Source organism: Malaclemys terrapin, chromosome 14 (genome assembly GCF_027887155.1).
Source record: "Malaclemys terrapin pileata isolate rMalTer1 chromosome 14, rMalTer1.hap1, whole genome shotgun sequence".
NCBI lineage: Eukaryota > Metazoa > Chordata > Testudines > Emydidae > Malaclemys > Malaclemys terrapin.
In genome coordinates, this window is record NC_071518.1 from 4,007,219 (window position 1) to 4,025,074 (window position 17,856).

Consider the following 17,856-nt stretch of genomic DNA (forward strand, 5'->3'; position numbering starts at 1 on the left):
TCTCTCAGCTGCTGCGGAGGCTCCCAGAGTCCTCGGGCTTTCAGTGCAGAAATGCTGTGCCACTGCATGCCTCTGAGCTACAGGCACCTTTCCCACGACTGCACGTGCACATGGTGTTGGAAGGGCTCCCTTTGTTGTGCTGGGCCTTACGGCCCCCCCGCTGGGATGGAGAGGAGACCCGATGGACGGGCTTCCCAAGGCTGACGAACAAATGGACCGGAAGGAGGATGGGGGGGAGACAGCAGCATTATAGGCCGAGACCTGAGCAAAGGTCCCTGCTTTGGTGGAAACAACTGGGGAGGAACCATGATGCTTCTCCCCCAGTGTCCCTGCTTTAGCTCCTGTTCTCGGCCACACTGTGTTCCGTGAGTGACGGTGCTTTGGGGCCTGTTCCCCCTCTCCCCTGCACAGCCCCTTCTGGCTACAGAGGGTGCAACTTCCACTAGTGCGGCAGAGAACCAGCTCATTACTGCACCATTCGTCAAGCGCACTTCTGGGGAGCGCAGCCCATTCCCTTCCATTACCTCCTCCGCGGCGAGTAGTTAGCACCGGGTCTCAGGACCTGCTGAGCTTTCCGCATCCCGGGCCCCGTGGCAGACAGTGCTGCTTACAGCCCGGTTCTGACCTAACGCAGGACTTTGGTTTTGTTTGGGTTCAGTTAGTTCATTCCTTCTGGTGACCAACGCCCCAAACTAACAGACCGGCTGAGTGTGTTTTCGCTGCTCTGAGCCGTTCACACCGGATGCCCCTTTGAGACCACAGCAGACTATGAGTGGCCTCCAAATGAAACCATGTCTTACTACTGAACTCTTCCATCACAGGACCCACGCTGCCTCTCTGCCACTCTGCACTTACGTCAATAATTACACACAACCAAACTCTGTTACAAGCCCTTCCAACTGGCAGCCACACCGAGGAGCAGTGAGGGGACAGCGCAGGCCAGTGAGGGTGGAATCTTTCAGGATTTCAGCTGCTAAACGCTAAACAATCTCTCCTGAGCACAGACTCAGGGAAATGTCGGGCCGGAAGGGACCAAGAGGACACCTACTCCATCCCCCCACGTGGAGCCAGGACCGAGTAAACCTAGGCCATCGGTGACAGCCACTTTTCTAACCTGCTCTTAAAAACTTCCAAGGACGGGGATTCTGCAACCTCCCTTTGTAACCTATTCTAGTACTTAACTCCCCTTACTGTTCAAAAGTTTTTTTCTAATATCTAATCTAAATCTCCCTTGCTGCAAATTAAGCCCATTACTTCTTGTCCAACCATCAGTGGACATGGAGAACAATTGATCACTGTCCTCTTTATAACGACCTTTCGTATATCTGAAGACTGGTATCAGGTTCCCCCCTCAGCCATCTTTTACTAGACTAAACTTTCCTAATTCTTCCAACCTTTCCTCAGAGATTGTATTTTCTGAGCCTCTTATTTTCGTTGCTTTCCTCTGGACACTCTCCAATTAGTTCATGTCTTTTCTAAAGTGTGGTGCCCAAAACAGGACACAGTACCCCAGCTGGGGCCTCACCAGTGCCAAGAGGAGCAAGATAATTACCTCGTGTGTCTCAGATGCAACACTCCTGTTAATATGCCCCAGAATGACATTTGCCTTTTACACAGTAGCATCACACTGTTCACTCATATTCGATTTGTGATCCACCACAACCCCCAGACCCTTTTCTGCAGTACCGTTGCCTAGCCAGTTATTTCCCAGTTTGTAGTTGTGCACATTTTTCCTTCCTAAGTGTAGTACTTTGTACTTGCTTTTATTGAATTTCATGTGTTGATTTCAGACCAATTCTTCAATTTATCAAGATCATCTTGAGTTCTAATCCTGTCCTCCAAAGTGCCTGCAACACCTCCCCAGTTTGGGGCAAATTTTATAAGCATACTCTCCACTCTATCATCATCATCATTAATGACAATGTTGACTAGTACTACACCTAGGACAATCCCCTGCAGGACCCCACTTGGTCTGTCCTCTCAGTTTGACAGGATGTGTGAACTGAGTTTTTTCAGAGGTTTATAACTTGGCCAAATTTGAGTGGATTTTCATGGGAACGCAAAAGGCACATTCCTGACTCAGTGGCCAACTCTGGCTACATTTCAGAGCCCTGCTCCAAAGCACGTGGGCGCTAGAGTTTCTCAAAGAAAAGGTTGCCAGGATTTTTTTTTATGGTAAATCAACGTATCTTCTCTCCCCCATAACTTGTTCTTGGAATTGGATGAACCATATTGGCTGAAACTTTCCAAAATAATTCAGCATACAAGTCCCATGGAAACTGCAGCCCAAAGAGTTGAAGTTTGTCAAAGTTATAAGCAAATGAAAAAGAGTATTATAATGGGAAGTATCAGACAACCTTAAGAGTAGGTGGTGCTATCAACCCCACTGATAGTAGACTACAGCATTTGCTGTGCACTGTCCCATGACTGGCACTTACCTTGCCCAGTCCCTCAGGTCCTTGAGAGACAGCATCTCACCCTCCTGCAGTTTCACCACAGCACTGACCCGCTGGCCCCAAATCATGTCTGGAGGTCCTATCACAGCCACATCTGGAGAAAGAGCAAAAGACTCAACCTGAAGAAACTCAGACCCATTTCCCAGAGACCAGGAGAAGAGCGTAGAAGAACTAACTCTGTGCAAGCTGGTGAGACCATAGACAGGTGGGCAGGACGGCCGTAGCGGGAAGGAGAGGATCGACTGGGGGAGGAATTACTAGGAGTAACAGGGTAGAGCTGACAGAAGAATACCAGGGTCTAACAGAGAGCGGAAAAGCTCCCCAAGTAGCCTGGATAAAGAGAGACCTGTCCTGCCCTGCACCTATTCCGCCCCCTACTGGGCACCCTGCCCTGGCGGCGCACTGATTCCCTCCTCTCATGAAGGGTCAGCAAGGAGCTCAGGGAAGATTTAATGAAAATTTCTTATTTCCAAAATCTGACGTGAGCTGCTGCTGAATCTGCACCTGGCTGTGAGTTTCCTGACTTCAGCCACAGAGGCCCTGCAGCGCTGGGCTCTGAATTCAGTCTGCTTGTCACTGACACCCAACCCTGCTAATGGAAAGGCTGGGAAACGGCCCCCAGGCAAGAACCCTCAGGCAGTCTCACATCGGCTTCTTCTGGGCTAAACCCAAGCAAGGCTCCCCAATGGCACCTCCTTCATATGCCTTCTATCCTCATTACTGCACAGCACAGAACACGGCAGCTAACACGGCCGGAACGGAGCTCTGCCAGTAACAAGAGCTCACGGGGCGGCCATGGTTGCAAACACGCTAGAGACCTGGGCTTCAATAACATTCTGGCCCAATTCCGCACCCTCGCCAGTCTCCTATCAGCTGGAGGCCTGGGGGGCACTGCCAGTTGGGACAGAGATGCCTGGGGGAAGCATGCCCAGTGCCTGCCTGCCCTGGGACTGTCTCCAGGTAGAACTCTTCAATAACACTTTAATTTGCCCGCCCCCCTCCAAAGCCGAGAGCAGCGAACACAAGGTGCTGCACCTTACCTGCAATACTGGGGTGTGCTAGCAGATGGCGCTCGACTTCTAGTGCACTAATTTTATAGCCTCCGCTTTTGATGATGTCCACAGAGGTGCGGCCCCTGATCCAGTACGTGCCCTCTTTATACACCGCTGTGTCTCCTGCAAACAGAGCAAACGCTGCTTAGCGGCCACTCCTTCCTCATGGCCCTGCCTGTTTTCCCAGTCCCGCCACTCCCACACGGATCAGTTCAGACCGCACCCCTCCAATGCTGCCAGGCGTGGATCCAGCGGGTCCTGCTGCTGCCGTGCAGCATGTGCCACCACGCCCATGGTGCCACATTCAAAGCACTGGTCAAAACTCCTCTCTAGGACGAGACTCTGGCAGGACATCTGCTGCTGGCCAGCGAGCATTGGAAGAGACTCTCCCCTGAGCATCGTAAGGCTCCAGGCAGCCCCACCGGGATGACACAAGCTGTCCCCAGGGCTTGGCGTGGGGGTTCCTGTTTTCGCCGGGATCCCAATAGACTGGGAGCAGGTTAGCTAGCCTCGCTTTGCCTCCCTCCTGGAACGGACTGTCCTGCCCCCCAGAAGGAAAAGTGACGAGCGGTACTCTGCCTTCCAAAATAAAAACGCTTGACTTTGAAAGCAGTACAAATAAGAGGATGCATTATCTCTGCTGTGGGCCGGTTCCTTTCCCAACGTGCTCGGACACAATCCACGCACTACCTCAACTCCCAACTCACCCTCTCCTGGTTTTATTGACAATTAACAATGATTAAGCATGAGGTTCATCTCAGACCTTTTCCCTGGGCTTGGCTGTTCCTAGGTCTCTGCACCAGAACCCACCTAATCCTCTCCCAGCGGGACCCACGCCTGCTACGAGGGGTGCTTGGTGTGTGTGGGGAGATGCTGCCTGCTACAGCCACAGCAACAGACAGTGCTGGAGGCTTTAGAGAGGAGTTTGATTTCTAAACCTGGGGTTAACCCCCTCCACACCCGGCCTGGTTCTGATGAAAAGAGGGGGCTGGTGCTATTATATCAAAAGGACGAGATTTTTACCAAACGGCGAGTCGAATTAGAACGGTCCTTTCTGGAGGGCTCAGAGAGAGAGTGTGAGTGTGGCAGGTGTGATCAAATAATTAGCCACTTGTACTGCAGTCTGGGAAGATTGAGAGAGGTCATCCCAGCACAGCCTGGCTAAACGCTTAACAAGCTGTGCTGCACTTTGGTAGCTACTTAAGATGATTAGTCACATTCTGTTAATAGAGCCTTTGCCACCCTTTGGGCTGGGCAGGGGGGTCTCAGGACTCCTGATTTCAATTGCAGACTCTTGATGGGAGCACAAGAGAGCTCTCAGCTTTAACCTATCCGTCAATCTCCATTCTCTCCTTAATGACACACAGTTGCATTGTGTCCACACACTGAGCTTGATTCCCCGCTGTGGTGTCACTGACGGACCTGATTGCACTGCTGGCTGCAAAGCTCAAATCGGAAGGAGACAGCTCATGAAACTGGAGCCTCAGACAAAGGCCTGAGTGGTTGAAATCAGCACGGCTGCGGTTCAAGGGCCCTCCCTCGCTAGCCCCCCAGTGCTAACCTGCTTCCCCCGGCTGGTTTGGAACGTGGAACTCTGGTACGTGAAAGGACACAGGGAGCCACAGTGCTCAGAACAACAGCCTAGCTGTGGGAGGTCTGGCCTAATGGCTGCAGAATGGACTGGCCACCAAAAAGCTTCAGTACCAGAGAGACTGTAGCCACTATCACGTGGCCCAGGAAACTCAGCCAGCCACATTGCAGAGCTTGGGGTCTCAGCGAAAGAGGCAGCAAGAAGTGATCCAAAGGGACTGCTTTGATTCTCCTGTGTGCTCAGCTCTGGGGATCTTTGTGCATGGCCCCAGGCTGGGCACAGACTCGCCAGTGCCATGACGCTCAATGGCTATCTCTGGGCTTGCAAATCGTTTCTTCCAGAGATGAAGAGCTCTAAATTCACGGTCACAGGATTTTAAAAATAATAAAGTTAACGATTTCAGGTATTTATATCTGTCCTGACCCAAAAAGGAGTTGGGGGGTGGGCGCTGTGGTACTGCTACCCTTACTTCAGCACTGCTGCTGGCAACGGCGCTGCCTTCAGAGCTGGGCAGCTGGAGAGCGGCAGCTGCTGGCCGGGAGCCCAGCTCCGAAGGCAGAGCCACCGCCAGCAGCAGCGCAGAAGTAAGGAGGCCATGGTATGGTATTGCCACCCTTACTTCTGCGCTGCTGCTGGCAGAGCTGGGCCCTCAGTCAGCAGCTGCTGCTCTCCGGCTGCCCAGCTCTGAAGGCAGCAGTGAAGAAGTAAGGATGGCATGGGATGGTATTGCCACTCTTACTTCTGTGCTGCTGCTGGTGGGGCACTGCCTTCAGAGTTGGGCGCCTGGCCAACAGCCGCTGCTCTCCCGCCACCCAACTCTGAAGGCAGCGCAGAAGTAAGGGTGGCCATACCGTGACCCTTTTTGGGTCAGGACCCCCAGTTTAAGAAACGCTGGTCTCCCCCCGTGAAATCTATAGGGAAATAGTGTAGGGTAAAAGCACACAAAAGGCCTGATTTCACGGGGGCAGACCAGATTTCATGGTCCGTGACGTGTTTTTCATGGCTGTGAATTTGGTAGGGTCTCTCTCCACTGCCCACTATGGAGGCCTTAGGATCACCCTCCCTCTCCGATTATTCCATACTTCTGGACTGGCCTTTCTCTGAAGCCAGGCACCGGAGTCTGCTGGAGTAGTTGCTGCTGAGTGTCACAGGACCACTCTTCCTGCTGGAAACTGAGTGGCTAGACCCAGGCTTTGAATCTGGGTCAATTCCAACAACATGTGCATTTCCACCAAATCGGGTGTCCACATGCCGTATCTGCATGTGGCACTTCCCTCAGTTTAGCCAGGAACCGAGACATTATCTCCAGATTTTCCTGTCTTCAGTTTAGTTTCTCATGTGCAATAATCAAAATGTGCCCATGTATATCAAGAACTGTTTGGAATATTTTAAAAAGATAGGAATTTTTTTTAAGCGGGGACTCTCCTGATCTTTAACTCTTGGAGGTTGAAAGGAATTCACGCCCCATGTGATAAATGACCCAGTGTATTCTAGACCTCAGGGCAGTCTGTGAGACTGACAGACGTGTAGAACGGAACATTAATTGAAATGTGACTTGAGGAATGAGGAGCGGGTGTGGAGAACCATGTGCTTGTAGCCAGTGACTGGGGGTGTATTCATAAAGAGAAGACAGGAAGAGGGGGAATTTTGACCTAGTTCAACAGCAAACAGCGGTGTCCATGTTACACAAAACTATTTACACAAAGTGGAGCTCCCACGGTGCCGGTTTTGTGACAGACAGCTGTCCAATAGGAATGGGTTAAGTCCACCAAATGAATTCAGCTGGAGAGGTGACACGTATCTGAACCCAAGTCTCCATGTCAGTAGTGAAAGTGCCTTGTGACTGATGAGATCACACATTCCCCCGTAGCTTTATCTGAATTAACTGGTCTGTGCTCCCTTGAAGGAGGCGCTCTGTAGGAGGGGTGTTATTCTAGCACTGCAGGACAGAGCTCTTAGGGGTGTGCTTGGCGTTGTTGCAGGAATGCTGACACCATAAAAAAGTATAACCCACCACCGATTAGCAGGCAGACGGCCCCTTTTGCAGTGCAGCGTTCTAGTGTGGGGGGGGGTTCGGCCACTCCTGCCAAGGGAGATCCTCTGGAATGACAGAAAGCACTGGGGATTCAGATCAGGGCTGCTACACAAAATGTCTTTGCCATTAGCTGTGTACGGGGGAAGGCTGAGTTCACAACTATGGGCTGGGCTTAAGTTGACCCAGGGCAAGGGATAGTGTTTGCGTCCAGCTTTGAGAAAATACAACATGCAGTGCGAAAGACTGGAGTGGACCAGTTCCCCGACGGCTGCTATTTGGGACAAGGAACCAATGCTAATGGTTTGGTGAAAGGTCTACTAGAAAATCTGACAGAAAGTTTCTCTGCTTCTCTAGCAGATTGGAAATGGTGCCCCTGATCGCTCCTGTGAAGGTCGTGAGATAGGAAATAATACAACTGCAGATTTCTTTGCTGGGTGGAGATCTAGCTCTCTGTTCTAAAGCATCTCTGCTATCCCCTTGATGTGGCATGATCTCAAGGTGCATGGGTCCACAGGGAAGGCTTCTCAGCTATCCAGCCTTCCTTATGACCATCTCCTTAAGAAATACATGTAGCAATGTCACTGGGAAAGCCATTGGTTTTCCTCCTTGAGGCTAGCCCAGCAGGAGGGAGCAGTGCGCCTTCTCAGTATCAAAAATGTGATCTTTGGGTAGCACCTTTGGAAAATTAGTGGGTTTCCCTGCCCACTCTCCTCGTGGAACTTCACCATCTTCTGCTTGTGATGTCAAGACCAACTCTCTTGTATGTGGCCAGATCTTAGTTACTCCCCCTTGTCTTGAACTAGCAGCGGTGTGTGCGCGTGGGTAGATTCTGATCTCTCCCCCTTGTGCAGATAGCCCTTGCAAGCTGGGTACCGGGGCAGCTTTGATCTCTCAAATGCCCCCAGACACGCCTTTCAGCAAGGTAAGTACTTGCTCTTGCTCTGGTTGGCCAGTAGCCGGATCCCAGCTGGATTCCATGTTGCCACTTTTGGAAGGTTCTCAAAAAGCTTCCGCTTCCTACTAGCCGCACCCAGGGCTGCTACTTCCCAGAGAGTCACTAAGCAGTAAGAAAAAGGAGATAACAGTAACCTCAGACTGAACAAAACCAGGGGTGAGTGGGGGGTTCAGTGGGAGAAGGGAGTGGGAGCCCCCACTCTCCACTTCTCTGCCACGTGATGGCTCCTGTCCCACCAGTATCATCAACACCCCTCTGATGCAAACATTCTTCGGCCTCAGACAGCAGCGCCACTGAGGCAGTTACTACTTTGTATTATTGTTATTACTGCTGTTAACCCCAGGGACGTGCTCTGTAATTTCTCCCTGCCTCTGCGTTTCAATCCCTCCCCATTTCTTCTCTCTAAATCCTGAGCTGCCGAGACTTGATATCCCTTCCACTGTTGACAGGACAGGGCATACTGTGCGTGTCACTCCTCCAGAGCTCCAGGGAATGGCGGTGCACAGAGGACAGGCACATTACCCTCTGCCCTGTGCCATCTGCTACCAGCCTATCAAGTAAGCCAGTATATCCAGCACAACAGAGCACTAGATGGCTCCCACACCAAGAGGGGTTTCCTACTCCAGTGAGACTAGTTAAGAGGATGCGGCTGTTTGTTTAATGACTGTCCCCTTCCCACAGGCAGACTGGAAATAAAATAATGGCTTCCCCTCAGACCCTGAAACCATATCTGGCGCCAGCAGCGCTGGAAGCTTGTTGAGGCATGTACGGGCCTCCGTGCCGTCTCTGAACGCTGGACACTACACTGTAGCCTGCGAGTCCATTCATTCAACACCTGAAGAACATGAAAAACACACCGGCTGACTCACCCTCACAGGTCGATTTTTCAGAGTGGAGGATTTGTCTGTGTCAATGTCTGAATGAGTTTATGATGACCCACTGAACAAGTGTCATTAACATTCTTTTCTGGGCAAAAGGACAGCACTGAGCGTGTCTACACTTACTAGATTTCTCACACCTAACGCTGTTCATCACACTGAACACTCATTCTATTGGATCACTTGTTCCTGGTAAACACAGAGACACTTCTACAGGGGATAGCAACGTGTCACGAACAAACATTTTGTGCTTATAAAACAACAAACATTTTGGCTGATGAAATGAAACACATGGACATTTCGTGTTTCCTGGAAGAAGTTTCTGGGCCAGTAGGAATGCATAGGAAAAACTGTCCTGATAAAACTGGGATGGAGGGTGTCTGCCACTGGCAGACCCCTCTGCCAGAGCCAGAACTGTGTTACGAGTTGGTAGAAAAATCATTGAATGATTAGGTCAACTTTATCACCCATTACAGAATGTTAGCAATATTGTTGACCAATATATGCTGGGGTAATATATATCACATTATCAATATGTATTATTCATATCATATGTATTAATATGCATTAAGCACATAATATCACTCTATCGTTATATTCTGTATATATGTATTTCCAGCAGTTACATGAACTAAATTGGCCTATGTCCTTCTATAATCCCATTCACTTATGCTAAGTATCCCATAACACTTTGCAAAGCTGAAGTCAGCTTTGGCATTAGACAATAAGAAATTCGTCAAAGGCAAAATACATGAATGTTCTACCCCAGTACAAGCGAAGAAGGTATCTTTACATACCAGCCCCTGGAATTCTAGTATCCAAAACAAAGACAAGGAAGGAACAGAACAACAAGTTAAGGAACTGGTACAAACAGAAGGTTTGGATTTTAGTGACGTGTAAAGAGTTTTGTAACTTGTAAAGTTATCCTACAAATACTGCTAGCTGAAACGTGTAACTTCTGTGTAAGATGAATTTAACAACGCTGCATGGGATGGCTTCCCAGAAACTGGTATTGTACTGAGCCTTTCTTCCTGGATTACACGATTATTGACTTTCAGCAATAAACCTGACTGACAGTAGTTACTTGGGCTTTTGAATATATTTCATACCCAACCAAAGCGTGGTCAAGCAATTAACTACACAATTTACCAACAATCCTGACAGCTCCACCCCCTGATGCCCTGGGGGTTACACCAGAGATGGATTTGACCCACAGTGCACAATTAAAAAGAGGAATTAAATTAGAGGTCTAGCGGTTGAGAAATGTTTGCTCAGTGACATCGTTCATCGGCCCTGCAGAATGGTGCTAAGCGGAGCCTGCATCAGGACGGCTTTGTGATAGAGGCAATCTCCCCTGGGAACTAGAGCGAGAGCACTAATCTCATTTCACTCTTGACCTAGGGCACATTTGAGCCAGGTGTCTGGAAATAAAAGGCATATGTGGGCGGGAGGAGGAAGGAGCTCTCCGAAACATATGTTGCAATCTTTCATGTAATGACAGTGTCAGTGTAAGTCCCTAGTGGGGATGCGAACTGGTGGTGCTGAGAGCGCAGAGCTGACACACCAGTGAGCACTGAGTCACCACACCAGCTTGTCAATTACAACTTGGACTTTCCTGGCTTTTGTCAGTTTCTTTCACAACCTTAATGTTATTTACAAATATTTTCTTTTACATTAATGGTCCCTGTAAGATAAATGCCAGCCTTATTCCAACCCGCGCTGTCAAGTGCATTCCCATCAGCCCCGAGACAGGACGTTCCTGGCCAGCTCCAGATGCATTCTCCATGTGGTTTACAAATCAAAGACATGTTCTCTATCTGCCAGCACCGTAAACAATGTTCCCTCTAATTTTTTCCATCCATGTGCGGAATAAATTTTGCTATGTGCACCGAGGTACATGCGGATGTGCGCCATCAGTAGAAACAAAAAACCTAGATATAATATATATTTTGAAAAAGTTACCATAGGGATAACACTGGTCTACAATTTTTGAGAAGTTGTCTGCTTCAGAGATAAAATGTGCTATTTATTATGTATTTTGATGTGCTGAATTCAAATATGACAATTAAAACAACTGATTGGCTACTGTTTCTAAGATATTTAAGTTTTTACATTTTATGTCTATGTATATTGTGTAGATAGTAGAGTTTTAATGATAAATTGTAAACCTAGGTCTTTTCATGTGTTTATGGTTGCTTTACATGATAATATTTCACCTGTCCTGTTTATGTAACACTTTAAAAATCAGCAGAAGGGTTATATAAATAAAATTTATTATGAAACAAAAGGCAAAAAACTATTATGTACGTAGTTTAGTCCTATTCAGTGTCTACTTGGCGCTTCTTGGCTTGTTTCTTGTATTCATTACATGGAGCATCTCTTGTCACTGTCCAGCAATAGTCTGCAAGCATTGATGGGCTCCATTTGCCCTGATAGCATTTCTCCATTGTTGCAATGTCCTGGTGAAATCGCTCGCCGTGCTCGTCGCTCACTGCTCCGCAGCTCAGTGGAAAAAAATCTAGATGAGAGTGCAAAAAATGTATCTTTAGTGGCATGTTGCAACCAAGGCTTTTGTATGCCTTGAGGAGGTTTTCCACCAACAACTTGTAGTTGTCTGCCTTGTTGTTTCCGAGAAAATTTATTGCCACTAACTGGAAGGCTTTCCATGTCGTCTTTTCCTTGCCATGCAGTGCATGGTCAAATGCATCATCTCGAAGAAGTTCACGAATCTGAGGACCAACAAAGACACCTTCCTTTACCTTAACTTCACTTAACCTTGGAAATTTTCCACGGAGGTACTTGAAAGCTGCTTGTGTTTTGTCAATGGCCTTGACAAAGTTCTTCATCAAACCCAGCTTGATGTGTAAGGGTGGTAACAAAATCTTCCTTGATTCAACAAGTGGTGGATGCTGAACACTTTTCCTCCCAGGCTCCAATGACTGTCGGAGTGGCCAATCTTTCTTGATGTAGTGGGAATCTCTTGCACGACTATCCCATTCGCAGAGAAAACAGCAGTACTTTGTGCATCCAGTCTGCAGACCAAGCAAGAGAGCAACAACCTTCAAATTGCCACAAAGCTGCCACTGATGTTGGTCATAGTTTATGCACCTCAAAAGTTGTTTCATGTTATCATAGGTTTCCTTCATATGGACTGCATGACCAACTGGAATTGATGGCAAAACATTGCCATTATGCAGTAAAACAGCTTTAAGACTCGTCTTTGATGAATCAATGAACAGTCTCCACTCATCTGGATCGTGAATGATGTTGAGGGCTGCCATCACACCATCGATGTTGTTGCAAGCTACAAGATCACCTTCCATGAAGAAGAATGGGACAAGATCCTTTTGACGGTCACGGAACATGGAAACCCTAACATCACCTGCCAGGAGATTCCACTGCTGTAGTCTGGAGCCCAACAGTTCTGCCTTACTCTTGGGTAGTTCCAAATCCCTGACAAGGTCATTCAGTTCACCTTGTGTTATGAAGTGTGATTCAGAGGAGGAGGATGGGAGAAAATGTGGGTCCTGTGACATTGATGGTTCAGGACCAGAAGTTTCATCCTCTTCCTCGTCTGACTCAAGTGAGAATGAGTCTGGTGCATCAGGAACCGGCAGTCCTTCTCCGTGGGGTACTGGGCGTATAGTTGATGGAATGTTTGCATAATGCACAGTCCACTTTTTCTTCTTTGACACACCTTTCCTAACTGGAGGCACCATGCAGAAGTAACAATTGCTGGTATGATCTGTTGGCTCTCTCCAAATCATTGGCACTGCAAAAGGCATAGATTTCCTTTTCCTGTTCAACCACTGGCGAAGATTTGTTGCACAAGTGTTGCAGCATATGTGTGGGGCCCACCTCTTGTCCTGATCTCCAATTTTGCAGCCAAAATAAAGGTGATAGGCTTTCTTAACCATAGTGGTTATACTGCGCTTTTGTGATGCAAAAGTCACTTCACCACAAACATAGCAGAAGTTATCTGCACTGTTCACACAAGTACGAGGCATCTCTGCTCACTTTGGCTAAACAGAAATGTGTCCCTTTGCAAAATCAAACACTGACAAATAAGAGTGCATGACACTGTATGATTTCTAGAGCTGATATAGGGCAATTTGTTCAGCAGAGTGATGTAAGCTTTGCTATGATTGCATCATCCATGTCTTCTAGGAATAACATGATGCAATTCATATCATGTATGATGCAATACCAGCTTCAGATTGCATCATTCATTGTTTTGCCTAAAAATCAAGTACTGTCCAAACCCAGTCATAGATTTATTCATAGATCCAGTCAAAGATGTACTTTAGTCATTTCTGGTTTAAATTGAGATCCCTTCCCTTTATAACTCACTTATCCTCCGCCATTCCCAAGTCAAGGGTCGTATATACTGACCCAATAGCATATCTTGAAAACTAGAGCCAATCGACAATTTTAAGCATCATTTTCGTTCTCAGTGACTCAGAATTAGTAAAGTTTGACTACATTTATTTCAGAAGCATTTTGGCTGTAGAGCAGTGTAATTACTCCAGCCAGGACAGGTTAGACATTTTAGAACTCACTACTCAAATAATTAAGTTTAAGTGTAAGAGAAATAAAAATTATGAAATGCAGAGACCAGTCAAAACACTAAAATAACACACTTTGGAAGAGTAAAATTGCAGAGAATATATGTGCATTGCAGGAAGTACCAAGAAGTAACAACAACAATAATACAAGTATGTGTTGGGAGGTGAATGTGAAAGAGACAGAGAGTGTGTGACACAGACTGTATGTGTCTCAAAGAGATGGTGTGTGTGTGTGAGACACTGTTGTTGTGACACAGTGACAGTGCGTGTGTGCCACACTATGTGTGTGTATGTGTGTGTGACACAGAGACTGTGGGACAGTGTGTGTGAGACCCAGAGACTATGTGTGTGAGACAGAGAAAGAGACACAGAGACTGACAGCTGGCTGCTGGGGAAATCTTAGAAACAGTGCACTGTCTCTTTAAGAAAGGCACTCACTCACCGTTCACCACAGCAGCTCCGAGTCCTGAGCCAAGCTGTCCCCTCTCCCCTGCTCTGCGGAGATGGGGTACAGGGGCAGGGGGACACCCTGACATCAGCACCCTCCCCCCACTCTGCACACCCAGCAGGAGGGTCCCGGAAGCAGCTGCAGGATGGAGCAACGTGGGGGGGGCACCTGAGCACATGCTGCTGGCTGTGCGCACTCTCTAATCAGCTGGGCGGCATTTGAATCTCTCCTGGGCGGCCGCCCAAGCACACAGCTTACAGGGAACGCAGCCCGGAAACCCAGCCGGGCACGTGAAAACCAGGCTGCGGGCTTTGTCCTTCGGACAGTAGCCACATGAAAGAACCTGGAATCAGAACTTCCCTGCCTCTTTCACCAACGATGCCTGAGGCGGAACAGGCCGCAGCCCTGCTCCGGTAGCTAGACTGGCTCTGCAGGATTGAAAAGCTAGCACAAATTGTAGGGGAAAAAAACAGCGGTGAACTGCCAGGAAAGTAGGCCGTTAGGACACAGCTGGCCTGATTAAACCCAGCCTTACTCTGGTCTCCCCTTTTGCATCAGCAGTGTTCCGCCATTTGCTGAAATCGAACATCTAAATGTTCAGCCTTTGCAATCACTTGATGACATTTCTACTTCCAATTATGCACAGAGGGTGCTGGTGCAGTGGGGAGCTGCCCACACAGGCCCAACTACTCCCCTTGCAAAGGGGAAGGCGAGGCAATGGGCATTGATGGCTTCAGAAGAGGAGACACCTATTTCAAAGCTGTATTTTCCAAGCCCTTTGTTATAAATGCACAGCTCTCCCTGGAGGAATCAGAGGAAGCTCCACTCACAATTCAGACATGGGGACAAGAAGCCTTGTATTGCTCTGTGAGCCTACAGCCCGTAGTCAGAACCAGATACAAGGCCCACTTTAATTTCTATATAGGTGACCTCTAAGTGGCATTAGAACTTCTGATAATTCACCCAGTGAAGAACAGGGCTAACGGCCACTCCCTTGTGCCATTACATTAGTAAGCAGCGAAACATCACCTTGAAAGGAAATATCTGTTGTAGATAAGCAAAAAGTGAGTGACTTTAACCCCCTGCCCTGGTGGCAGCTAAGACTGTGACCAGCTGTTCCAAAGGCTCTCGAGTTCTCTTGGCGGTTCTTAGTGCTGTTCTGCTCCTGCAGTGCTCCCAGGGGGAAATCCACCCCTCTGCAGAGTGCCTCGGTGACGAAGCAGGACTTGAGCGGCACACGGGCCTTGAGCTGGTTTGAATTTCACTCTCTCAGAGGCGCTAGGCTCTAGGTTTATTCTTCCTTAGCTCCCTCGTTATCTCACTCAGTTATTTGTTTCTGGTGGAAGAAGGTGGCAGCTCAGCTGTCGAAAATCTATGGGGAAAAAATGCACTAGAGGGAAAGAGGAGTGGGAGAAAGGGGCACTGTTCAGGCAAAGTGGGGTGATCAGCATGAAACCCAGTGTGGGCTGAGCTGAGGCCATCCTGCAAAGCCCATCCAACTACAATACTCCACCTGTGGCACAGACACATGCCAGGCACTTGGCTTTATGGAAATATTTCAGTTTACCAGAAGCCAGTGACAGTGGGTGCTCTAAGCTATTTCTGTGGATAGCCTTGCTTCCACCTAGATCACCTCAGTGATACAAACAGCTTCCCTCTAAACATCTCCCTAGCCCCGGCCACTCGGTGACACTGGAACGGCATTAAACAAAACAGGATTAGACCCAAGACATTCCCAACCGTCCAACGGGGGCCCTAAGCCGGAAATGTAAGCTCCGGACTGAAGGCTTTAGCCACTCTGGGGAAAAGTGGCCTCAACCCAGCCCTGTAATTTTGCCAGCACAACTTTACACTCACCATGAACTTCGCCTACATTTTGTGCTCACCATTAATTGTGAGGGCAAATGACATGAGTTAGTCATTTAACTCCCTATCTGTGGGCCCAGTCAGGTATTGCAGGTGCCATATTAGAGGCGGACTTTCAAAATCAGGCCCAGTGGCTGTTTTGACAGGTGTCACATCATTCATTGTATGACCGAAATGTTCCCGCTTAGAGCTTTGGCTTGTTGCACGTGTGGAACATTTTGAATCCGATATAATTTGTTCGGCGTAAGGACAGGGTCAGAACTGCTGTACGACCACAGTGAAAGATGAACGTTTACTATTTCAGGTGCATCTCCTGTGCTGGTCCTGATACCGGCTACATCTCCTTTGACACACAGACTTCCAATGGCATTTAAAAGATCTCCATCACCCCCAGGTTCCTGGAGCTGCAGTGAACTCCACAAGCAATGGCGTTAACAGTAACGCTAGTGACAACACAAGACTCCAGCCAAAGTGATGGGAAATTATTTCTGATCCAAGCTGGGGAAGCTCAGTGTAGAAGGGGCATTCCCCTGTGGATCGAGCCCCAAACTGCTGGCTGCTAGCAGGAAATCTCTGTGCCTCTGCTGAAGCGGTGACGATACTAGGATCCTGATGGGTCTGCAGCCTGCTCTTTTGGGAGCCTTGAAGCTTTTCTTTACAAGTTCTGATAGGAATTCCCTGCTGCTGGCTGCTTGGCTGGCACAGCGATCTCTCAGCTCGAGAGGGCAAAGACAGAATGAGGCGTCCTCCCTACTGGATTCCTTCGACAGACCGTACCTGGAGAATCACAGGGCTCACCAAATTTGCATGTCGGCGAGACAATTGGTATCCCAGCTGTGAGACCCTCGAGGAGCCCTTCTTTGAGGCAGTCAGAAATAACGACACTTTGTCCTTCTTCAGCGCCTTTCATCTGAGGATCTCAAAGGGCTTGGCAAACAAGAACTAATTAGGCAGAAAAAGGAACAGCAGGTGGGACAACTCTGGCACGCTGAGGGGGTGGAACATGGCTTGTCTCTTTTCCATGGTACAGGGCATGACATGGAGCGTGGGAGGCTTTGAACAGGAGCTGTTTTACCCTGTTGTTGACTCTTGTGCTACCTTTCCTTTGATGGTTTCATCTGACTTTGTGTTTGTGCTACTGGTGGCAGGCAGGGGTCACGCCACGGCAGACCGATTTTAAAAGGCAGGATGGTGCAGCACACTGAGTATGTGGCTAGGAACCAGGAATTCTTGACTGCTAATCCTAGCACTCCCACCAGGTTTGGGTGGGAGTGTTTCTGCGCAAGACACTCAGGGCTCAGTCCTCCCCTGGAGCTGAAGGGTGCGAGGTGAACAAAGGGCACCAGAGAATCTGGGACTCAGGGCCAGATTTTCACAAATGGACATGCAACTGCACGTGCACATGTCTACAGACACAACAGGTAACTGGGCAGAGCACAGGCCAGTTAGACATGTACCCGGCTCTTTGTATTCTCCAGTTACCCGAGCTGTGCAAAGCAACGGTGGATAGTGAAAATTAGGCTCCTAACATCATTGTGCCTCAGTTTCCCCATCTCTTATTCTGGTCTCTAAAATACTTAGGAACACAGGAATTGCCAGACTGGACCAGACCCCATCTAGTCCAGTGTTGTGGCTCTGGCAGTAGCCAGTGCCAGATGCTTCAGTGGAAGATGCAAGCAATCTGCATTAGGCAGTTGTGGGCTAATCTGCCCCTCACATTACATCTCATCCTTGTCTCTTAGACTGTCTTACACCCTGAAGCAGGAGATTTAGTAGCCCTCCAAAACTTTTGCCATCATTTATTATAACTCTGGGGATTCCGGTTATCCATATAAATGTCTAATCCCTTTTTGAAGCTTATCAAGTTCTTGACGTCCACAACTTCCTATAGCAGCGAGTTCCACAGTTTAAATCACAAGTTGTGAGAAGAGCATTTCCTTTTGTCGGTTTTGAATTTCCCACCTTTTAATTTCATTGACTGTCTTCTTATTCTTGTGTTCGAGACAGGAA

The 17,856-nt window shown here is 48.4% G+C and overlaps 1 protein-coding gene across 5 annotated transcripts in view; it reads right to left on the reverse strand.

Annotated features, from left to right (window-relative positions):
* Positions 1-17,856, reverse strand: part of ACSF3 (acyl-CoA synthetase family member 3) — a 113,159-nt gene that overhangs the window by 5,413 nt on the left and 89,890 nt on the right. For all 5 annotated transcript variants that reach the window (XM_054049332.1, XM_054049330.1, XM_054049333.1 and 2 more), the window contains 2 exons: positions 3,497-3,631; positions 2,439-2,550 (listed from right to left, as the gene is read on the reverse strand). In XM_054049332.1, the coding sequence (XP_053905307.1) occupies positions 2,439-2,550; positions 3,497-3,631 (247 nt within the window). The remainder of the gene's footprint in view (positions 1-2,438; positions 2,551-3,496; positions 3,632-17,856) is intronic.